Source organism: Lates calcarifer, linkage group LG4 (assembly GCF_001640805.2).
Source record: "Lates calcarifer isolate ASB-BC8 linkage group LG4, TLL_Latcal_v3, whole genome shotgun sequence".
NCBI lineage: Eukaryota > Metazoa > Chordata > Actinopteri > Centropomidae > Lates > Lates calcarifer.
This window is the reverse complement of record NC_066836.1, coordinates 17,725,747-17,749,882: the sequence shown is the minus strand read 5'-3', so window position 1 is coordinate 17,749,882 and position 24,136 is coordinate 17,725,747. Positions and strand designations below refer to the sequence as shown.

Genomic DNA, 24,136 nt, shown 5'->3' with positions numbered 1-24,136 from the left:
TTTCATTCTGAAGCTGAAATACATTTTCTCAGATAAAACTTTTTTTTTTAATCATTTAATGAATGAATTACTGGATAACACATTTTTTTATATCAAAAATGGGATAGAGGCTTATTATAATTCAAAGTTGATGTCATTAAATAGAATGTCTAATACGGCAGATGATAAAAAGAACTAGGGGGACGTTCTTCAGTCGTCCATCCTGCTTTGACATACTGTACCCACTCGGGAAAGATCAAGGTCTTATCGATGCCTGGCCTCTCTGCTGAGCACCCAAATGTCTTCCTATTCATCGCACTTGCAGTGTCCCATTTTTAGATGAAAGCAAATCCCACTGAGGCATATTGTTCGTTAGGCATTTGAATGTACGAACACAAAGGGAATAATGCAAATTATGTACATTTTCAAGAAAATTCACACCTTCGCTTTGTTTCTGCGTTTGTGTTTGTGGCTTTGTATGTGTGCATGCATGTGTGTGTGTGTGTGTGTGTGTGTGTGTGCGTGTGTGTGTGTGTGTGTGTGTGTGTGTGGGTGGGTGTATGTGGGTGTGTGTGGGTGTGTTGTGTGCAGGTGGGTGGGTGTTTGTGTGCTATCCTGCTGGTTACACAGAGTCTGTAATTCTCTGACACTTCTTTTCCTCATCTGACTTTGACTCTGTTTTCACCTAATGACAAAATGTGCAAACATACCAGGCGGACTAGACCAGATGTTTTCAAACAGGAAGTAACAACACCCCTCCTTCCCCCTTCACCCATGTCAGCAGTTTCAACTCCATCACTTCCCCTTTCACCAAACAACGTCTAAAAGACTCTCATAAAGATCTATTAGTATATTATCTCTACCCACAGATGTACAGTTTTGTTTACTGATGCAGTCATATGGGAACCGTAAGAAATTAACCACCATGTATCAACCAGACATCATGTGATTTCTTATTAGTGTGATGATCATGAGCAGGAAATATTCATTGCTTAGTTCAGTAACAACCTGGTTATCCCTGAGCTAAATTGCTTTATCACAAACTTCTCCACTGGCAGTAAATGTGGAAGAACAGTGCTATCTGTTTTTTCTTCACTCTTTGCTAAAAGTACCATCTCATTGTATGGGAAACCAACCATAAGACCTGGTGCTGGTGAAATTGTTACATAATTAAAACTGTAAATGGGAGTATTATTTCAAAATGATCAAATAAAACAATCCTAATCTTTTGTGTCCAGCTGGCGTGAGCACCTTCTTGGCTCTGTGTGTGTATTGATTTTTCTGGTTCTCTCATCTGGTATGTTGACAAGAGGCAAATACATACAGCGAAGCTAAATGGCTGCTATTTAATTTGGTTTCAGTGATTCAGCAATACGCTGTTTACCTGAAGGGAAAGGATACTGCAGCTTCAGTTTATCGGACCACTGGGCTGTAGCTGAGTACATGCATTTGCAGGACAGAATTTGTCTCTTTTAATCAATGGGTTTTGTTTTTTAATGCGAGGATAGAGAAGGGCTTTCATATAGCCTGGAGTTACACAGGACTATGACAAGTAAAGAGAGTTTTCACCTTGCACCATTTGTGTGACTTTGGCCATTTGAGTACTTGTCAAGCTGGTTGCTAGCTCCAACTAGCAGCTAGCTAGCAACGTATGCACTAACCATGTGTTTGCGGAGATCATATAACTTACCAAGAAACTGATTCTCTCCATAATTCATGTGCTCTCAAGGGGGATTTGACATTTTTTCTAAAATTTGCTTTTGTGTTCACAATGAACACAAAAACAAAGCAACACAATGCACATTTGTTCACTTCCAGTTAGTCTCCACTCCACCCCTCTGCCACCTCTAGTCTCTGTGATATAGATAGGTGTGAAAAATCACATTTTGTTTATTATTTTAACATTGCGGACAGGTCAAAATACCATAAAACCCAGGAGCCTCAGCCATGTTTGCCATGGAGAACAGGCCTGTCAGATGTATGGATCATAGCAGTAGCAAATTTAAAATGCTTCCACGTTATACAGGTGAGAAGAAAATGTGTTGCAGAAGTTGCTGAATTCACCTGTAAATGACCCAGAATTTAAAAACAAAATGATTTAAGCTGCAGACTTTGAAAAACGAATTATAATTCCCAGAACCAAAGACATCTGAAATTGGATGTGTGTGTATGAGTTTTAGGATTCTGAGTACGTCCACAGGTGGTATTTTTTTGGGGCCAAATTAAGTCGGTCAGTCATGATTCCTAACTGCCAAAAAATTGATTTGGTAATATGTATTCCATCTGATGTGGTCTTTAGTCCTGCATGGATGTTTGTTTCAGTCCACATTTAGCACAAGCCTTCAAGTTTCCACATCACACTTGTGCAGGTTGCCTATTGGACGGTGATTGTCTTTCAAACCAGTTGGGATGTTACAAGGTCACGCATGTACTGTACATACATGTGTTAAACTCAGATCTAAGGTGAGCACAGACAAAACAGTATCATACTCTGCACATACAGTATATCACTGTGTACGGTGAAGGTCGAACATCCAAGTGATGTAACAATAAGCAACACACATTCAAAGACACTGGTAGTATTTTTAAAGACAGCCTCTCTCTAACAGGGACATCACATTTGTCTCCATCTGCCCCAGAACGCACCTATTCCCTGTTGCCCTCCATTGTGTCACAGTGAGTTTGTCTTTCTCCATTAAGGCCCTGATGTTCTGGAAAGAGCTAAGCCCAGACACTGCGTAGACACATTTTATTATTCATTACATTTAGTTCCTTCAGCCTTCTGCAGTGTCTGGCCTTGCTGGTGGTGCAAGTGGAATTGCAGAATAAGCCTGACCTCTCTTATAGTGCAGAGGATCTCAAGCTTAAAGAGGACATTTATCAACAATCTTGATGTGAGTCATTTGTCAGCCACGTAATCACATGGCATCAGTGAGAGAGTATAAACACTGCAGAATCTACAAAAATGTTAAAAACTGTGTCCTAATCATCAAGAATGTTGAATGTAGAATGTTACCTCAAGCAAAAACAAACAACCCAAAAAACCTTCTCTGTGAATGAGCGTAAATCAGCTGCCTTTTTCTAAATTTCTAAGTAAAACACTTGACAGGATGCTGAACCCAGGGGGGGTTTCTGCACTGATGAAGCTGTTAGCAGTAAGCAGTTACAACATTACAGGAAGTAGAGCAAAAAGGTATGGGAAATGAAATGCGAGCTAGGTTTATAAAAGACGAGGTGGTTCATCGAGTGATGGGTTAAAAATTTCAGAGAGCTATTTGTGGCCTGCCGCCTCACACGCCAGATACAGACAGAACAGCATGGAGACACTTCTTTTTCTATTTCCTCAATTCAACTACATGGCCCCAAAGGAGGAAGCATATTTCAAAATGCTTGGTCCAGAAGACTTGCAGGCACCAAAGATGAAGGACGATTCTAGCAGGTTGGTGTGCAAACCTCAGTTATTTTCAAACAGATTTTTTTTTATTTGGGAATGAGTAATTTCATGTTGTGCTTTGATAATGTTACTGTTAATGTCAGAAAACTGAGGACTGTAACTTAAACCATGAGAGAGGAGATTAAGTAACAGTTTCTTCTGTATAGAGAAGTCTTATTTTACTCAAGAGCAGCAGCACTGTCATAACAGATATGTAATGTTTCTATATTGTACCTTGCCTTAGCGTGACTGAAAGCTACTACTCTGTGTAAGGTGTTTTAAAAGCTGCCGTCCTCCATGATGACTCTGTTCTCGCTTTTTGTTTCAACACGTGCATTTTGTGGCACAGAGATGTAATTTATGGCATGTCATGTAAGCCACTTTAGAGCTGTGTCTGTGAGGAGTAATTGTCTGATAAGTTGCTGATTTGGTGAATCATACCACAGCTGCACTTACAGACAGTTTGTGGAACTTGATGTATTTTCTCTGTTGTTTGCAGACAGAAAGACAAGGAGAGGAAGAGCCGACTAAGCCTTTTTCTCACCAAGTCAGGCTCCCATGAAAACGTCAGTCCCCATAAAAAGACAAATACGGCATCCAGCAAGTGAGGCAAAATCCATTAATTTCATATACAGCCAATATTGTTTGGGGACAAGTATTGTTCATTTTTTTAACCTCTGTTTCCAGCATCCACCATGACTCATTGCACACTTATAGAAACATGGCATCTAGACATCTCACGAGAATCCTAAACAATTTTTTGCTGCATCATTAGGAAAGAGCTGACCGCATCTCTGTTTTTTTTTTCTCTCTCTCTCTGCAGCATCTCACCAGAGGCAGCTTTGCAATGGAGTGACTCCTTTGAAGAACTGCTAAAGCACTCAGGTCAGATTAATGCCCCCAAACTTCTCAAGAACGTTGTGTCGAATCGCTGCCCAAAACAGTTTTGCCTGCTGTCAAACAGTTTGCTCCATTTGAATTGTAAACCTGTCTAGAAGTGCTAGAGGCAATAAATAGTTAATGGAGAGAGGCAGCAAGAGTTTCATTACATCTTTTACTGCTTGTTAGCACAGATAGTAATACAGAAACTGTTCAACTTCCTCATAATCACAGAAGTTGCACTTTAGTGCCACATTGAAACACTGCAGACCATTGTATGTGCTCATTTGGGAAATATTAATACAGTTAATGCAATGTAATGAAGATAATAACATTGTTTTGGTATATTAAAGCTATTGCTTATTATTATATAATTAAATTCTTCACACAGTAGACACATTTTATTGAGCCCACACCTCCATAACACATCCTGCTATAATCGAATATGAGCCTCATTTACCCAACATGCTCAGAAAAGTTACTGATTTGTTTTTTTAACAGCTGTCTACTTTGTTTTACTATCTAACAGAGTGTCTCTGTCTCTGTTTCTTTACATCAGATGGTGTAGAAACCTTCTCTCAGTTCCTCAGGACAGAGTTCAGTGAGGAAAACATCGAGTTCTGGTTGGCCTGCGAAGAATACAAGACCATTGATTCTGAGACAAAGCTGCTGTCCAAAGCCAAATATATTTATACAGTATTTATCGAATCGGAGGCCCCTAAAGAGGTATGGCATGGCATGTTTATTTATCATAAACTGCATGGATGTAAAGCTGCAAAATAGGCTATAAAGTTGAGATGCAAAGGCTCAAATAACCCCCGCGGTTTAACATTTTCTTTACGCTTATCTGTCACTGTGGGCCGTTGGAGGTTTGAAATATTTATGCCACTGTAATGAAAATAACAGTGGGCGAATTCTAAAGCTCTGCATAGTCACGAGCCTGCAGCGGGTTGACCTTTGTGAACAATCGTTAGGAGCAGGAGCTGGCTGAGGTCATGCATCTAGTGCGTGCAACACTGCAAAACAGGTCGTGTTGGTTCTGTGCAAGACAGCTGCGGTTGCTTTATCCTCTAGCGGCTGCCATCCGATGTGCTGTCGGGGGCCTGCAGCAGATCTGACCGTTAAAAGAGTTTGGTGTCTGGTCTGAGGTTTTGACATTCCTCTGCAGGGGTGGAGAGAGCGTCACCCACACACTTTCAGTCGAAGATAAATGTACATGTAAATATGACATAGTTTCGTTGGGGCATGCTGCAGTAACATGAAAGCAGCGATGATATTCAAGTAAATACATTTACATAAATGTAACCTCCAGTATTGATGGTGGGAGATACTGCAGTGATGCTGGTTAAACAGAGCTGTGTCATTACTGTGTAAGACACCTCACCAGAAAAAATGTTGTTTAAGGATGATTCACAGTCTATAACTGGCATGATTATGATTATTTTAATCGGTATTTTAAAACAAACAACTCATTCACAAAAGTAGGAGCTAGAAAATTAACATCTTTATTTGTGATGATATCCAGGAAGATGATGTGTGTCAGTGATTGTTTGAATGATCTTTAAACTCAGTCAGTGCCAACAAAAACAGAGAATCTCTTCATATTAATAATACCTGGTCCTGTGGCAGTGTCCATAAGTCTCAGTCTTATCTATCACCCAAAGAGAAGAGTCATGAATAACACAGAATCTAGCTTTGATTCACATGAACCTGAAGACACAAATGGTGCTTATGTCCTTGTGGAAAAAGATTCTGTGTGTAATGGATTGAAATATGTGTTTGTTGATTTTGGTAGTGGCTCTGTTTCATACTGCTCACTCACTGTGGATCTTGGGGTTTCCCCTTCCTTCTCGCCACTACTTGACATTTTCTCAGTTAGAAACAAATCTACCAGGACCTTCATCCATCCCATCACCACCCACCCCATTGTCACATATATCCCTCCTTTTAAGTTTAAGTTAATGTATGTCGATGATTTGTCGTTGTTCATGGTTTTTCAGTGTGTCCCACTTTCTGTTCACTCAGGTCAACATTGACTACAACACCAAGATGGCCATCCAGAAGAACATAGCACAGCCCACAAAGAGCTGTTTTGAAGCTGCACAGATGAAAGTCTACAGCCTGATGAAAAAGGACTCCTACCCCAGGTTCCTGCACTCTGACATTTATCTGCGTGTGACCAGGCGGAAAGGCCCCGGGGCCACCATGTTTCGCAGAAGGTCACGCTCCTGTGTATTCAACGAGAGAGGCGAGGCCACAACTGAACCCTCGGCCTGGTAGTTGTAACATCACAGGTGTAGTAGCTCCCTCTGTGAAACAGATCGCTATATAGGAGATAATCCATGATTTGCAGCGCAGTTGTTGAAACATTATGAGTGGTGCGGGGGCTTATTATCCACAGGTTTGCTTCTGCGGAGTGTGTTATTTTTTGTAACTACAGGGGTGGACTATCCCAGTTACAGAGCACCACAGCAGCATGCCAGTGATATAAAATTAATAATAATTTCAATAATTTGACATTTTAGGTAATGCACTTATTTGCTTTCTTGAACTCAAACATGAGGATTGATACCACTCTCAGGTGTGTAAATATGAAGCTACAGACAGCAGATGGCTAGCTTAGCTTAGCATAGCATAAAGACTGGAAACAGGCACTTATTAACATATATCTTTTTTTGTTCAATCTGTACAAAAAGCAAAAGCAAAAAGGATATGTTGTGGTGTTAGGGGCTATTTATTACCCAGACACACTAACTTCCTGGAGTCTTCACTGGTTGCCTGACAACCACACATATGACAACATTTAAGGAAGTTTAGCTTCCTTGTTGTTACTGCCTTTTTCCAGTGTTTATACAAAGCAAAGCTAACTGATATCTACCGTACAGACACAAGAGCGATATTTATCTTCTCATCTAGCTTGTGGCAAGAATGTGAATAAGCATATTTAAGATGTTGTACTTTTTCTTTAAGTACTGTACTACGCAGCCGAATAACAGCTGACACCATTAGCCTCTCAGCTACAAGAATACATTTAAAAAAGGTTACTAGGCCACTACGTCACAACCATGTGGTTATCTGAAAATAATGGGCACCCTCCGGCCAATCAGAACTGACTGTTCTCTGTGGCCAAAGACACCAGATTACTTTGCAGCACCTGCAGCAAAGATCCATTCTCTCTCTCAGAGGCACTGCACTGCTTCTGGATTGAACCTGATGATTTCTATATTTTCTCAAATTTTACAAAACTTGAATGACAATGGGGTGGTTGGAGACAGAATCTCAGCTGAAGTGCCTCCATACTACTGACAGTACCCAGCCAGCTGTACAGGCAGCCACACTGAGGCCACTCTGACTTCAGACATGATACACTTTGATTGCTTTGTCTTCCAATCTAGCAATAGCACCTTACACAACATTAATACAGCCGATATGGCATACAAGCTAATTTGACCATATCTCATTAAAATGGTTTTATGATTTTATCCCTCGCACTGTCCAATCCCCTCCAGACTAACTTGGAGTGAAGGCCTGCAGCCATAGTGACTGCAAAGCGCTGAAACTTTTTAATGAGGGATATAAATCTTTCATTTCTGTTATTAATTAGAATGTATCCCATTTTCACACACAGAAAATGCATGTGTCTTATTTGAATACTAATATTACATCATATTAATTATGATTGCTATTTTTCAGATTGCTACCATCTAATATAATTTATGTATTATTATGATCATATGTGTTGCCTTGCTGTTGTAAATGTACATACTATTATATGTGGAGTAACTCAAATAAACACTTTCTTACAAAAATAGTTTTAATGAGGCCTTTAGTGTCATTAATTAGTCTGAATGACCGCTTCTAACTACGACAAATGGAGCCATAATGTGTGCATATTACACTAGTGGGGAAAATTGTGATCGTGTGTAGCTCCCTATTCCAAATCACTGAAAAATTAATAGACCTTATCAACTCCCACCACTCTGGCACAGAATTATTCATGTAACTGTGTATGTATGCACAAGCTATATATCTTACCAAGACAAATAAGTATTAATTTGAAACTGTCAGTAATCCCACCAAGTTCAACTTCTGAATATGCCGAAAAAACACATCCCAGTACATACATGCAGCGCTGCTTTAGCTCATTAACACAGATGTCAGGTCTGCAGTTGCCTTCACAGGGCTAAAGTCCATCTCAGCCCAAGTTACTGTCATTTTGCAAAAACCTGCATGGAATACCTCACAGTTCACATTAAGTATGCATCCATCCAGACGACAGTGGCACATGTGTGCTGCAGTTCCTGCTGTCTACACAAATAAGAAGAGACGGAGGGGGGGAGAGCGTAATGATGCATTAACAAAGGTAGAAGCTCAGCTGGCCTGCCAAATTCATCATAGCTTAAGACGTGTTGTCCGCTAAGAATTTGCTGGCAGATTTCTTTTTTCTCTCCCTTTGGTATTTAAATTTGTGACTCAGTGTGCGCTGAAAGCCTCTGAAATCATCCACAAGTTAAAGATGTATTGTAGAACCTCTGAAGGGAAACAAAAGAGTAAGAAAGCAGTTTGCCTGAAGATATGAGGCTTGTAAAACACGATGAATACCAGTCTAAGAGGAATTTAAAACAAGTTTTACATGGACTGTCTCAAGCAAAGGTTTGTTTTTAAAAGGAATTTTCAAGTGAAGCCAAAGTCTGTAGTTTTGCACCCTTGGGCTCTGGTCAAGCTTTTACACCACAGGTTGACATTTTTAGAACCACTTTGTCCCATCTCAGAAGCTTTTAACTGGGTTTATATATGAGACAAATTTAGTTACAGATCTGCTGAATCCCTGGTTCATATATAGAATGGAACTATTCCCTTTAACAAACCTGTTTGAACTCAGTGCTGTTGGCTTGCAACGATATTGACAGTTTGCTACAGCAAACAAAAGGGCATTTTCAGTCTGACAGTCTCAATGTGAGAGTTTGTACCTTCCATTCTAAACACTGTACTTGAAGTGAAGTGTTTGGAGAATATTTAAAGACTGAAAAAAATGTATGCAGTAGAATAGCTAAGGGTCAACCTCCCACGATTCTGAAAGTGGCTGCATGTTCATCAATGAGTAGGTGGCAGGTTTCTGGAGGCTGCAGATAACTCTTAAGGACAGTCTCTGCAGGCTGAAGGCATTGTCTATGAGGAAGGCACTGGACCCGCAGAGACTTGCTATTTTCCTCAACTGCATGCCACAAACAATCACTGTTACATGTGCTCTTAAAAGAAGTTTGTTAATAAGGAGGAAAAACTCAAGCTGATTCTGATTGTGTTTTTCAGAAAGGTTGAGCAGAGGTTTTGAATCATTATTTTCTTGGTTTGATGTATTATTTAAAGACCATCAAATGCTGGATAAAATTTACCTACTGAGAGGGTGAAAGTAAATTTAAAAAAAAAAAAAAAAAACAAGGTCACTTAAGGATCCCATGCCAGTTGAAAGAAAAAGATGAGACAATGTTTAATCAAATCGGATGCATGCTTACTGAATCAGTTTCAGGGGCTCAAAATCTAATTTAAATTGGTTTTTGGTTACATCTTCACTCTACAACGACCTCCACCCTGCAGCCCAGGACTTGCACAGCTGCAAGAGAAGGGTCTGAACCTCATTCATGTCCAAATGAATAAAGCAAGCAGGGCCAGCAGCAAAGAGAAACAGATAAATTCAATGCTGTCACCAATTACAGAGAAAGGTGGACACATGGGGGAATTCTATAGTAGAAATATGGGAGGCCTGGAGAGGACTGGAGTGCCACCCTGTGTTTGATGAATAAAGTGCAACTTGGTATGGAGCCACAGTGAATTGCTGTATCACTAGTGGGACATGTCATTGAAGAGGTGTGAAAATGAATCACTGCTCTTTTACAAAAAGAGCCTTTTTAGGGTTGTATGGAGTAATTTTTGTCCTTGGATGGTAACACTCACAGGAGAGCCAAAATACAACAAGATAAAACACCTTGTACTGTGGAATGGTCACACTCCTCCGTGTAGTCCCCATATCGTTCCTGGCTGTGCCTTTTTTGAAAAGCAAATTTCCTCAACTTGGTGCATCTACACACATGCAAATAGGGGCAGCCTGGGTGTTTTCCATCACCTGCTGTGATTTACATTCTTGGTTTGTTTTGGCCTCATCACATCTCCAGCAGTGGTCAGGAAGGTCAGGTCAGGTTAAAATCCACTGGACATATTTATGATGATATAAGCATTACAATTCTTTATGTGTCATGACCTTTGTACCACCAACAGACCCAAAGGAACAAGGGACAGTTCTCCAAATCAAGCTCATGATCATAGCTCAGTGGCAAGATAGCTCTATTTGTGTTTGTCTATTTTTAATAACAAGAATATGCAATCATACAGTACGTAAATGCTCTGATAAACATTATAGACAATATACTGTGGAGAGGTAAAGTGTGACACAAATTCTGTTTTAAACCAAAGTAAATATTAAATCAAACAAGTAAACATCCATTTGTGGAAATTGAAAAGTACATAAGACTTTATATTTATACTGTTAGCTGTTAACTGAGCTCCAGCAGTAGTTAACCAAACCACTGTGTAAAAATTCTTAACCCAACATCTGTTTTTCATTTTTCAGAATTTTCAAATTTCCTGTAATAGAGTAGCTGGTGTAAAATTACCCTCAAGGCTGAAGTGTACAAGGAATATTTCCATCACAACACATCATTGTTTTCAGCAGCACTGTCTGTTACTCTGCCACTTTGGCCCAGATGGAATTATCTTGACTTTGAGATGGGATGCCAGGAGATTTAGAAATTTTTGAACATTCATGGCCCACTGAGGATGAATCCTAATGATTTTGGTGAAGTCCATAAAATGAATTAGAATAATTTTTCTCTGGCGCCATCAATTTCTCTGATACCTTGTTTATTGACCAAACAACTTAACTAATGGCAGCCAATCAGCTGTACTTCATTTCTAGTTCTAATTAGCAAGTGTTAGCATAATAACACACTAAATTAAGATGGTAAGCATGGTAAACATTTCATCTGCTAAACATCAGCATGTTAGCATTGTTGTGAGAATGCTTTCATTCAGTGTTAGCATTTAATTTAGAGCACCACTGTTTGCCTGCCTCAGGATAGCCTCAAAGAGCTGCTGGCAAGGCTGCGGCCTCTTCGGTCCCAAAGGGGATTGGATTAACATTATGAGTGATGGGAAATAAAATAAATATGTAAATAAATAAAACCTCAGTCCTATGTATCTCCTCTTTCCTCCTTTGTAATTACAGGACAAGTCAAATACAGTACCTAAATGAGAAGGGATGACTTGAGGGCAACTGGATTTGGTTGTGGATAGACAGCTCACCTCTCATCCAAGAGGCTTGTTCAGCATCTGCTTTGCAGTTTATATTACAACGGCCCATTTAATGAACTTTTGTGGGCTCCTCCTTTCTCATGACTTTAATCTAACCTGCATGTTTTTTTCTGTCATTGGAGTGGTTCCCAAAAGTTGTGGTTAATATGTTGTGTGTATGAGACAGAAAAATTACCTCCATTTTCACATAAAGTGTTAAAAAAAAAAGAAAACAAGTAGAAGGACAAGAAAAAAGATCTATTGCCCAAGAAAAAAAAGCACAAAAAAAACTCAGAGATCCACTTTAAAATTCAAGGACGGGACTCTACAGGATTTAAATAACAGGAAGACCAGTGCAGCAGCTGTAATTATCACTGGGGTGGGGGTGAAAACTTACTCATACACACAATCTGAATGGGATTAAAATCAAATCACCACACCTCCCCTTGAAAAATAAATCCAGGACAAGTCAAGTTCACTAGAGCAATGCAGATTTTTCCAGACTTTTACTCAATCCATATTTCACTGACTGACTGATTTATGGACATGGAAAATTTCTGTCAAAATTCACAGCCTCTCTGTTTAAACTATCAGTGATCAACTGAAGGTGTAGTATGAGGCATATTAATAAATCTTGTTGGTGTTTTTGTCATCATAATGAATAAGGAACATTGCAGATATGCAAATGGTAGAAGGATAAGCCTCTTCCTTAATAGTGAATTTGTTTATGGCTATTTGTTTATGGTCAGGATCTTTCCCGGAGCTTCCTGACCACTGTTTATTGCTTTAGTTAAATCTTATATGAATTTGACACGTAGTACTGTACCACAGCAGCCCATTCTGTTACCATATCCCTAACTATAAAACCTGGATTATGCAGTAGTTTACATTTAGTGGTGAGATGAAGAATTTGATCTTTTGAAGTTCTTTGGTTTGAATCTTCTTGATTAGATTCCCTTAGTCCTCTGCTGCCTTGTTATTATAACATCCATGTTAATGATGATCACTGATTTAGAATACAGGTGAGGTCATCTTAAATCACAGCTGAGATCTCTGTTCCTGGAGGTGCGACAGACATGGAAGGATGCCCTGTCTCTGCCAGCAAACACAACACTTTGCATACAGATTTCCATATATTCCATCCATGTTGTGGGGGGGGGGATTTAGATTTGTTCAGTCACTTGACTACCTCATTCCCAAACAATCACAACCCCATCTTCAGTCTGGCAGGATCTTATCTCTGTCTCCCTTTGTAGAAGACGAGGAGATGGCGATAAAGTGAGTTACTGCATATTTGATTATTGGGCCTTATACCATTTTCAGCAGGCAACAGCTTACAGCAGCCATGTGGAAAATACCAAGGAGGTTTTCTCTCACTGTAAGTCTCACTTTGCATTGTGCCTTTTATTCTGAAGGGGGCTTGTAGTGACTGGAGGATGCTCAATGCATTACATACCTTAAATGATTCATGAATTGGCTTGCCACTCAGGTTTAGAGGTATGTGTTGTGGAGTTCAAAGATAACTGGGCTAGTGATAGATCTTGATGCTCTTTTCAAGGGTAGATTGTGTTGCTTTCCCAAGGATCCACTGGAGGATGTTGAAACTTGGAGTGAGTCTGTGGACAAAGTCCTCAGCTGTAAAGGTGAGAGTCTCTATACACATACATAAAAATGTATATATAAATATATATACCCTTTCTACCTGCTTACTGGTGATGTTTTTGCATCTATGATTTCCAGCGGGACAGATAGCTTTCCGGGAGTTCCTGAAGTCTGAGTACAGTGAGGAGAACATACTGTTTTGGCTCGCCTGTGAAGAGTACAAAAAAATCAAGACAGTCCCAGAGATGATCTCATCTGCCAACAGGATCTACTCAGAGTTTGTCCATTCAGAAGCACCCAGACAGGTAAAGGACTGCAAGCTGAGTAAAAAAAATCAATTATGTTAGGAATTCAAGACCGTCACTGATTATAATCTGAAAGCTGTGAATTTTGTGGCTTTTGTTGTGGTAAAACTACAGAACTTCACTTCAAGGCACTCAAGGTGTTTTCCCCTTAGACCATTTTAGTGAACGAAGATGAAAAGAGCTTCTGTAATACGCCCCTGGGCAATTTTCTTTGATTCCAGATCAACATAGATTGCAGTACCAGAGAAAATATAACAAAAAACATCTCCCAGCCAACCCTGACTTCGTTTGATACAGCGCAGAAGCTCATCTACAGTCTGATGGCCAGGGATTGCTACCCGCGGTTCCTAAAATCTGACATCTATCAGGGACTCCTGAGGAGAGACGATTCAAGGTGACTGTTTTAAAACTGACAGCCTCTCAGATGGAGGCTGGCGAAATCTTCTCTTCGACTCTGATCTGCTGTAGCACTTCTTTGATTTCAGTGTGGATAACAGGTTTATGCCATACAATCCAGATCCTAAGTGTAGCAGAAATAGTTTTTCCTCAGTCTGTGTGATTCAGTAGACAGTTACAGCTCAAGAGAATTTGGGGCTTGTATTATACTTTATCTCTTTAATTATCTTAAGGCAAAAATAAACCCCACCCCATTAAGTTAAAAAGAATTCCTTTATTGTAAAGTATTATCAACACTTTATCTAATTGATTATGAAAATGTAAATCAAAATTTGCTCTTAGAAATTCAGCTTTCACATATGTGAGTGTATTTCTAAACTTCTGTCTCCATGTTCTGTGTTCTATCAAATGTTTTCTTGTCCATTTACATTGTAGTTTTTGAAATATCTTAAACACAAAAACTAAATATATTCAGTTGAATGACATCTGGGTGTGGTCCTTTTGAATGCAATGCAAATCACCTTTGTTGTTGTCAGAAAGGAGTTGTCTGTACACTGTAATATGGTCACAGGTCACATAAACACCAGGTGGCAACAGAGTCCTTCAAGCAACATCACATCTCAGTAAACAAGAACTCACAACTAACCAAGAAGAGCAAACGCTTCACAGCCAAGTCTTTCTGAGGCAACTTGTATTGTGGTGTATTTTAGAAGAAGTTTGTACATTGAGCACGGCAAAAAGAGGAACTTTATGAATCAAATTGCCTCAGGTGGCAGACAGAGGGCAGGAAGGTGGGAGGGTGGGGTCGTGTTTCTGGTGGCACGTCAGTTGGTTTCGTGGCGCCAGGCGAAACCGTTCATTCTTGAAAAAGTATCTGAGAGGATAAAAGTCACAACTTTGAGTCTGATGAGGTGGAAAAACCTCTCTCACTAAGCTCATTGTACTTCATGTAAATCTCCCTTCAGAGGAGGATCAGTGTAGGTTGTGTCATGCTGAGGTTTAGACAGTATGAGATAGCATTGGCTAGTTTATCAGTTTGTTTTTTTTTATTTCCTAGTTTGGACATGTTGAATTAATCTAATCATCTGTGTAAAAGGCATGCAAATACAATAGAGAGCACAATAAAGCAGGTTATCCAAACTACTTTTAGCAAAAGCACAAAAAGGAGTAAACTGTCATGGAGCATATTGGATTTAAATAAGCAGAACATGAGGCATGAAATACTATGCTCCCTTTTGCACATATAAGCTTAAGCTTGTGCTTATTGTCTAATGTGTTATTAGTGTTTGGAAAGTGGAAGTAAGCACAGCGTGGTTTCTTCATGTGACTTCTGGGTGTTAGACGAACAGTTTGTTCTGTTTATGTTGGTGGCATTAAATGCGCGGGGGATTTATTTTAAGAGGTGTTTCACATGTTTGGTAGAAGCTGCTCTGCGTTGTGCAGACATCTCACCACAACTTCCTCTAGTGTAGACAGCTCTGGTTGCATTCACCTCTTTGTGGGAGGAGGGTTGAGTTCGTTGGGTACTGTAAAAAAGAAAAAAAAGTGGTTGACAAACCATGTTTAATTTGCAGTCATAGTTATGAAGCAGAGCAACACGTGGCTCAGAAAAACAGCAGGAGATATTGCTTAGGAGAAGTGAAGAAGGCACAAAAATGACAGACACTGAGCAAAGTCAGACTTGTCAGAGTGACAACAGTTGATGGAGGAAATTCACAGACATATGTTGCAGCCGATAAAGAAAATGCCTGAGATAACCGTTTCTGTCACCGCAGCAAGCCACCAACAGCTGCGCTCTATCACAAAACATTTCCTGTTGAGCAAAACATGAGCAAAGACTGAGCGACAAAACAGTACTAACCCCAAGTTCAAAAGAAACTCATTCATTTCACCTAAACACTTTACTTGGGTGTGTCTTGTGTTTATGTAAATGTATGTGACTGCAGCTAACAAGGTTGCAGCTTGATAAACAGACATAAACGTCTTTGTTTTACTAAGATGTATTGATTGAGGTGACACTAGCGAGACATATATTTGAGCTTCTCCATTTTTTACGTGTTTTATTCCACGTATTTACTTCAAACTTCAAGTTCTTCATTCATTCTTCATTTCTTGTCAAATGTGTATATGTTATTGTACACAATGAATTCTGTTTTTCTTGCCTTTCAGCAGCCACCGGTTTTCAACTATTTCACAACAGAAATCAGCTAATAGAGACTTTAAAGTCTCTTGCGATAGATGTGGGTATTCACAGTGAACATCACGCCTGCATCTGCTGTTGTTACATAATAATCTTGCAGTATGTGCACATTGCACTACAAAACTAGACTAGACTTGGGATAAAGTAAAAATAAAGGATACAAAATGAAAAGAAAATGTATAAAACGGATGACAAACATTTCTACACACCTTGTAGAAATAAGTTTTCTGAAGAACCATAACAGACATTTCAGGCTTCATCTCCACAGGTTGGTTTATAACAGCATGAGTCTAAAGATGGTCTCTTGTGGTCTGTCTGACGAAGTACAAAGATTTTGGTGATCCCCTAACTTCTCCTCCTACCATAACATGCCATTTGTGGTTTTCAGTGAAATGTCTCAACTGTTGGGTGGATTCTCAACTAAGATGCTAAACATGGTAAACATTATGCCTGCACAGCAATTTAAGATTGCCATTGTGCACATATTAGCATGTCAACATTAGCATTTAGCTCAATGCCCAAACCTCATAGAGCTAGTCTGGGAGTTATTTTGCCTCACCATTTTGTATAAAATGTACAAAGATAGAGTGGGGTAAGCACTGTTGTCCCACCTGTAAGCCAGCAGCTGAGGCAGTCACAGAGCCAAATTGAAGACCATGTAAAAGGGAAATGCTGGGATGACGCCGGGATGGTGGAATGGACACTAAACAACACCGAGGCCGCTGTGTTACACACCACAGCTCTGATTCCACAATGCCAACATGCTGTATATTATTACATATATCAAGTGTTGTTAGCCAAGTGTGTGACATTTAACTGTTGTCTAAGTGAAGAGAATCATTGTAAATTAGTCTACTCAAGATGTATGGAAAGCATTTATGAAAGTTCAGTTTTTTTTTTGTTTTTTTTTTGTAGAAATGAACACTCCTCTTTGAAAATTTTATGAGCTGAAAAAAGCAGGTTTGCCAACTGTTTTGAACCCTCTTCAGACCTGAGGATGTTATTATAAACACCAGCTTTCGACATGACCGGATAACAAATTGCCCCGTGTTGACTGAAAATATGGGAATTCAGGCACTCTGCATCACTTGTGTGGAAGTGAAGAACTTGCACTATGCTTTTAAACATTCAGTAATGCTAGAATTTTCTTAAAAAATATATTGTGGCTTCAATTCACATTAGAAAATAATTGGATTTATATGTATTGGCTTTACTAAAGAAGATACTGTATAACATTATGATGTGGACAGCTTGAGCTGTAAAACAGATTATCAGTCATAGAAAAACAGAACTTAACCTAAAACTATTTCCTCAAAACATGGAAAGTGCAGATCAGTATTTCATTACATCCCTGCCTGGGACTGAAGTAAAACAAGAGAGAATAACAGAGGAACTACACCTCACACATTTATAAACTTTATAAAAGAGATGATGAGAGAACTGAAACTTAAGGATTGATTATGTTCCTCTGGAATTTAACAAATTTCCAGACTACGCCTGAAAGTTTTTGTTGTTTGTCAAAACTTCCTCTCAACGTAGTAACAGGAAATGAATATAACAATAATCTGTATCTTATCTATGACAAAGAGCTGGCATTATCCCCTCTGTGTCTATAAGCTTATATTCAGTACAAAATGGAAACAGTGGGGCGGCTTGGTGGTCTAAGATGCATACCAAGGAACCACAGTGTGCCTGGTTTGGTTCCGGTGGGTGACCTTTGTTGTCATCCCCCTCTTTGTTTCCCCTCATACTTCCTGTCTGCCTCCACTGTCTAAGATCAAACAATGGCAAGAAGCTGTAACATGGAGACAAAGACATTATCACAGTTATGTAAAAAACCATTAGCAAAAGGTTTGAATTGACCCAAGGTAAGACTGAACTTTGCTTTGGAGTGGCACTGAATTTCTGAGGCTAAGTTGCTGGCGATGGCTAAATAAGTACAAGACAAGAGTTGCATGTTAGTTGTCCTTAAATGACAATACCAAGTCGAGAGTGTGGCCCACAGAGTGAGTGGGCTAAGCTAACTGCTTGCTGGCTTTGGCTTAATCATTTGCATACAGACATGAGAATGATATCAATCTTCTCATCTGTCTCTCAGTAAGAAAACAAATAAGATATAAGTATCACCAAATAAAAAATGCTGATCTTTTGCTTTTCGTTTGTTGACTAGCTAACATTTATCAACCAAAAGGGTGTAGCAGAAAAAGCCCAGATTATCTTAAATTGAGTGAGGATGGATTTTAGTACTTATGAGTTCAAATTCATTCACATTCATTTATAAAAGGAGGAATGTGTTATTTCTTTTTTCAAATGTCATGAGGGGAATAGTTGCTATTATCAGGATTCTACTGAATTTGTACTGCAAAGATGTGACCAGTCATTAATTCTTTGGGTTGTTTGACCCATGATAGTCATGTGAAAATGTTTTTCACTACCTAATATACCTGTTTTACGTGGCTTAAGAGAACTTTACATGTTATATTCAAATTTGACTGTAAGGACTGAAATAGTCCCAGCATATAGTTCACTAAACCTGAAACATTGGTTTCTGGCGTTGCTTCGCAAGACAAACTGGGACATAGGCTAAAACATTTGCCTATCTGCTGTTGAATTTTCCACTGCCCTATTTGCATCCAGACTTTAGACCAAACAGGTACCAATGCAGGTTTGAACACAGTACAGATGTACAGCTGTAGCTGCAGTCCGTGTATGTTTGCGTCATCCCCAGCTTCCTCTTTTTCTGTGGTTAGCTCAGAATGATGTTGTGACGCTACTCACCAAACTCATCTCAGTACATATATAGTGGTGCTCAGCAGGTTCGTCAAACGCACAGTGGCAGTTGGAGAAATCGCAAGCCCAGCACACATGTACGAAGCATTGTTGCCATGCCAAGTCTAGTCGCATCACCACCAAGGGAGCTGCAGCACCTCAGCATGGACACTGAGAATAAGAAGAGGGGGAAAGACAGGTAAATATTTTTGTTTTAACCAATGTTTAACACCTTCTACAGTATTTCAGAGCAGTGTTGATTACCATGACACGAATATGTCAGTAAAATAAGTGTTTGTTTGGTCAAACAGGGGAGGAAACCTCAAGTCTCGGCTGCAGTGTAGATCGTCTCAAACTGCTAACACTGAGGGGTAAGTGAAGAAAACCCTCCAAGCTGTAAACTAAACATCCAAACTGTTGACTTACTTGTTGCATGTATGAATAACAGTACACCCTTCTTTTGCAGGCTTTGTTTTGAAGAGATGTCCCAGTGGGCACAGTCATTTGAGAGACTTCTGTCGTCCAAATGTAAGTCAATCGATACACAGTCCCAAAGACCAGTTTCATAGTCACTACTGTTTCTTGACCCGTGGCTAACTGCTGCTCTAATTTTTTTCTTCCTGTTCAGATGGCGTGAAGATATTCCAGGCCTTCTTGAAGTCAGAATTCAGCGATGAAAACATTGAGTTTTGGCTGGTGTGTGAGGACTATAAGAAGATCAAGTCTTCCTTCAGGATGTCCTCGAGGGCCAAAAAGATCTTCAAACGCTACATTCAGGCAGAGGCTCCGAGAGAGGTATGCACACAGGTTTTTATAATGCAGACACTCTGACAGCTCTTTTCACAATACTTACCACTACTTCTACTACTAAAGTATTCATCGGTCCTTATCATGTTTTCTCATGTTTACAGATCAACATTGATCACAAGACCAGGGAGCTGATCAGACGGAACATTAAGGCCCCCACCACAGAGTGCTTCAACGACGCTCAGAGGATCGTCTATGGGCTAATGGAGAGGGACTCTTATCCACGTTTCCTCAGGTCTGACATCTATCAGGCTCTAATGGACTCCACATCGGAAACAGTGAAGATGTAAAGAAAATATATAGAGGGGACACTGTATTTATAGAAGCTGGACTGTGAAGCTGAGCCTAATGCTGGACTACCTGAGAGAAGCTCTGGTGTGTGTTTGCTTGTCCTGGGACCACTGCTGGTGATTCTGACCAAATGCACCCAAAACATATCATTTTCAACACATTCATACCCTGCTTTTCAGTTGGAGGAGTTCTGAGGTTGCAGCTGTTTGCTCCTGTAGAGCAAAGGACTTCCCAGAGATGGGACGATTATTTAGTGGAAATGCTGGGGACTTTCTGCAAGAGACACCAGGAAGTGTATGTGGTGCACATAGCACCCTCGACCTAAGATTCAAGTGTGTGAGACAGCACATTTGCACACCATCTTACCTTAAATTCATTGTTATCTCACTAATGCAATAGATAGGTAGATGGTATTAAGATGTAGATGTTTTCTGTTTGTTTGTTTTGTACATTCTGACATCAGTGCTGGCAAACTGAAACAGCTGATATGTTACAACTATCATAATCTATTATAAGCTATGTGTTGAATATATATGCCACAGTGTGTGAATGTGAATATTAAGATGGGTTTGTATATATTTAATAAATAAAATATTACTTGTAAGTTGAAGTCTGAGTAAAACTAATTGTTTTAAATGTACACTGCCACAAATGAGTAAAATCTGTTCTTATCAAACAGCCACAAACAGGTTCCCATGAACCCTGTAGATACACATCACCTTAAAATTCCAGGAAACAACTTAGTCACCAGTTCATTCAATCATTCATTCATTTCTTCGTTCATTCATATACTTACTCACAGTTACAGTATTTACCATCTGGTGGTTTCTATGAGTTTAGAGATGTCTACCTCAGTGTGCCAGGATATCTTAGTCATGTTCTCTATAATACTGAACAGAGTGCAGTGCTTTGAGTCTTCACACGTATTACAGATACGAAGCTACATATTTACAGCTTGCTTAAAATCCTTAGCTTAGCTTAGCATAAAGGTTGGAAACAGGGGAAAACAGCTAGCCTGACTCTGTCCAAAGGTAATAAAATCCACCTAAAAGCGTCTAACGCATTCACTAAGTAGCACACTATATTGCCTTTTCTCTTTTTTTCTTTTTTAATATGTACAAATACAGAATACTTTTGGATAGACCTAGGCTAGCTGTTTCCTGTTTCAAGTCTTTTTGCTAAGCTAACTGTAGTGTCACATTTAGCCTTCTTTAGATTTGTATCACCTTCTTTCTTTTCTTCTTTTCACTCACTGAGCCCCCAGTATATGATATTTACACATGTGTGTGACACATTCAAACTCAAAGATGTTGTCATAGCTGTGTTATAAAGCCAAACTGAACAATTTAAGACGTCTTGCACATATTTTATGCCAGTTTCCCAAAAATCAGCCCAGCACATTTAGTATCTTTGGAACCCTTGAGCCAGAATATGAAACTAAGTTCTGTCTGGCTTCACTACATTTGTTTGTTATGTGGATCAGTGCAGTTTTCAATGTGTAGCGCTGCAGTGGTAATGACAACATGGTGATTTATGTTGATTCTACAGAAACTTTTTCAAATAGTTGAGTATGGGCTATATGAATAAGATAGACTGTTGCATAATGTTCCCACCTACGCAGCTGTTCTTACATCAGCCTTTCATGTGTCATTAGCCTTTCATGCTTATGAATGTGTTTCAAGATCTTCCTGCCATTCTGCGATTCACTCAGGCTTTGTTTTACCATTCTTTCTTTATTCTCCAGTCTTTCATACATAGCAATCTGATTTCACCTTCATAAATTGTTCTTAATAAGTTGGACAGAAGTAAAACTGAAAGGGCATTTATATCTCAAAAAAACTGAGAAAAGGAAGTTGATCTGTGGGAACCCATCAGGTATCATGCTGCTAAAGGTTACAGAAATTAGGAAGGAGTGTTAAGACCTAACTGAACCACCACATCCTCTTTTGACTTCACTTGTGCATCCTTGTGTTTACGCAAGCACCACAATCACACAGGCAGACGCACAAACACAATAGTTTTCAGTTTTTTATAAGTTTTCAGTGTAAAGGCACCGAGGTTTTTGTTGTTTTTGCCAAAAGAGCTTTCAGCAGGATGAGAACAGCCTTTTCACTTCTCACACAGGCTGTCAGCTGATTCTTTACTCAGATGCAGCTGAAGAGTTAAACTGACATGGATGGACCATTGCCTGACTAGTCATCATTTCCTTATTTGCACTTTTCTGTTTATTAGTAACATGATGATCCTGTGATAGGTTAACCATATGACCATGACAAGCAATAAAAAACAAAAAGCTGAGGCCACATATGACGGACCGGATGTTCAAGTTATCACACAATGTAAGACAAAATCACTGACTTAGAAGGTACCTGCTATCCGCTTCATGTATTACTCAGTCACTGAGACCTACATTCAGTTTTATAAAGCAATAGGTCAAACTGCAACATATGTCATGAGACAGCTAGACCTTCCTTTTTGAACCACATGGGCTGCATACAGGAGGTCACTGGATTACTGTGTGATGTTGTATGACCAGTTCAACAAAGGAGGCTTTGTTTCAGGGCCAGGTGAAAAATGTTCCAGAGAGGAAATTTTCCACCAGATAAAAATCTATTTCAGTCAAACATGAAGTTTAAAAAATTCTATTGGTGGTAGAACTGATTAGATCACAAATAATTTGAAACTAAAAAATTCTTCACTATTTGAAGACATTGGGTCTTTTTAAATACTGTTTTTTTTATTACAAGTATGATTTTACATGCGTCTGGGTCAACAAACAAAAGGGCAATTGATGTCACAGAGAGCACAGCAGCGCATGCTGAGAAATAAGAAACTGCAGCCATGCTAGTGACTCTATAAAGCTGTAACACAGTGAAATGTATGGGTGCTCTGCTTACCGTGTTCACCATCACAAATTTAGCATGTTAGCATGCTAACATTGGTAATTAGCATTAAACAAAGTACAGTTGAGGCTGATAAGAGTGTCATTAGTTTTGCAGGTATTTGGTCATAAATTAAAGGACTGAACAAAAGAAAATGTTGATAGATTGACAGCGGTACTAGATGAAAAGTTAAGGAATTGTCAACATTATTACAATTCATCATGAGCGAGACACAAATGTCTGTGCTACCGTGCAACCCATGCAACAGTTTGTGCGACATTTCATTCAAAAACACTAATGTGAATCTTGCAGTGGCACTTGAGGAAAAGTCAGAGGACACCAAAATCATTAGCATTCATCCCATGGGCACCAAGAATGTCTGTACAATTTATTTTTATTTTAATATTTTTCTTTTTTTTCTTTTTTTTTTTAGTCACATGCTGTCCACGTGGAAAAAACAGAAGTGCATTTTTTCATATTTTCATTTTCTGTTTAAACTGAAAGTAGGGCAGACTGTGTGCTCAGTATATTCAAACTTAAAAGTGTTGAGCCTTTTCTGAGCCATAGTTTTAGAAATTAGTCAGTAAAGAGAATGCCAGAAGTGTTCAAAGCTATCATCAGAGCAAAAGGTGACTACTGTGAAGAATCTAAAATTTAAAACATTATCTGGTTTGTTTACCATGCTTTGTTACTTCACTACAATTCCATATGTGTTCCATATGTGTTCCCTCATAGTTTTGATGTCTTCAGTATTAATCTACAATAATAAAGAAAATGATAAAGAAAAACCACTGAATGAGAAGATGTGTCCAAACATTTGACTGGTAGTGTATATCCTATCATGGATCATTTGGAAGACTGGGAGTCTCCCATCCAATTGACCTACAAATCTTTTGACTGTGAGAGGAAGCTATCGAGCACACAGGGAAGACCCACTCGACTGTGCATGTTACATGATACATCCACCTGGTAAACACCGAGCTATTACGGGACTTGCAAATGAAAAAAAAAAAAAAAATCAGCCTTGGTTTTGGCTGCCAGAGCTGTATCATGTAAAACTAATATGTGATTAACAGTATACCCAAATGACCATAATAGTCAAAGTCTCATGCAAATTTAGGCTCTATATTTATATCTGCGGGATATAGGGGTTATATAACTTCTTATTTTAGAACAACACAGCTTTATATGCTGCAAAATGTTACTGAATTATTTGTGAGACTCGTGCAGAGTACAATTGCTTACAATG

General features: G+C 39.2%; 3 protein-coding genes across 4 annotated transcripts; all 3 read left to right on the top strand.

The window, feature by feature from the left end:
- The first annotated feature begins 3,160 nt into the window (after positions 1 to 3,160).
- On the top strand, positions 3,161 to 8,102 carry rgs18 (regulator of G protein signaling 18). The gene is made up of 5 exons (XM_018677270.2): positions 3,161 to 3,418; positions 3,912 to 4,016; positions 4,236 to 4,297; positions 4,851 to 5,017; positions 6,317 to 8,102. Exons 1-5 carry the CDS (start codon positions 3,297 to 3,299, stop codon positions 6,569 to 6,571), a joined length of 711 nt encoding a protein of 236 aa, XP_018532786.1. The 5' UTR covers positions 3,161 to 3,296; the 3' UTR covers positions 6,572 to 8,102.
- Positions 8,103 to 11,787: 3,685 nt separating this feature from the next.
- rgs1 (regulator of G protein signaling 1) lies at positions 11,788 to 14,812 on the top strand. Of its 2 annotated transcripts, none has more exons than XM_018677273.2 (4): positions 11,788 to 12,913; positions 13,199 to 13,278; positions 13,376 to 13,542; positions 13,764 to 14,812. In XM_018677273.2, the coding sequence occupies exons 1-4, from the start codon at positions 12,720 to 12,722 to the stop codon at positions 13,938 to 13,940; spliced, it is 618 nt and encodes a 205-aa protein (XP_018532789.2). In that variant the 5' UTR covers positions 11,788 to 12,719; the 3' UTR covers positions 13,941 to 14,812. The 2 variants fall into 2 exon arrangements, with proteins under 2 accessions (XP_018532789.2, XP_018532788.1); XM_018677272.2 differs by having other exon boundaries at positions 12,782 to 13,013; positions 13,194 to 13,278.
- A 4,125-nt stretch (positions 14,813 to 18,937) lies between these two features.
- Positions 18,938 to 20,615, top strand: LOC108883790 (regulator of G-protein signaling 13). Its single transcript, XM_018677271.2, has 5 exons — positions 18,938 to 19,106; positions 19,219 to 19,278; positions 19,374 to 19,435; positions 19,536 to 19,702; positions 19,819 to 20,615. Exons 1-5 carry the CDS (start codon positions 19,024 to 19,026, stop codon positions 20,002 to 20,004), a joined length of 558 nt encoding a protein of 185 aa, XP_018532787.1. The 5' UTR covers positions 18,938 to 19,023; the 3' UTR covers positions 20,005 to 20,615.
- The last annotated feature ends 3,521 nt before the right edge of the window (positions 20,616 to 24,136 follow it).

Bases quoted from the DNA above. Each gene is read 5' to 3' on its own strand.
- rgs18 (XM_018677270.2), top strand. From the start codon at position 3,297: ATGGAGACACTTCTTTTTCTATTTCCTCAATTCAACTACATGGCCCCA. The intron at 3,419-3,911 runs GTTGGTGTGCAA...TGTTGTTTGCAG, and splicing joins ATGAAGGACGATTCTAGCAG to ACAGAAAGACAAGGAGAGGA. The intron at 5,018-6,316 runs GTATGGCATGGC...CTGTTCACTCAG, and splicing joins AATCGGAGGCCCCTAAAGAG to GTCAACATTGACTACAACAC.
- rgs1 (XM_018677273.2), top strand. From the start codon at position 12,720: ATGCCCTGTCTCTGCCAGCAAACACAACACTTTGCATACAGATTTCCA. The intron at 13,279-13,375 runs GTGAGAGTCTCT...TATGATTTCCAG, and splicing joins CAAAGTCCTCAGCTGTAAAG to CGGGACAGATAGCTTTCCGG. The intron at 13,543-13,763 runs GTAAAGGACTGC...CTTTGATTCCAG, and splicing joins ATTCAGAAGCACCCAGACAG to ATCAACATAGATTGCAGTAC.
- LOC108883790 (XM_018677271.2), top strand. From the start codon at position 19,024: ATGCCAAGTCTAGTCGCATCACCACCAAGGGAGCTGCAGCACCTCAGC. The intron at 19,436-19,535 runs GTAAGTCAATCG...CTTCCTGTTCAG, and splicing joins GAGACTTCTGTCGTCCAAAT to ATGGCGTGAAGATATTCCAG. The intron at 19,703-19,818 runs GTATGCACACAG...TCATGTTTACAG, and splicing joins AGGCAGAGGCTCCGAGAGAG to ATCAACATTGATCACAAGAC.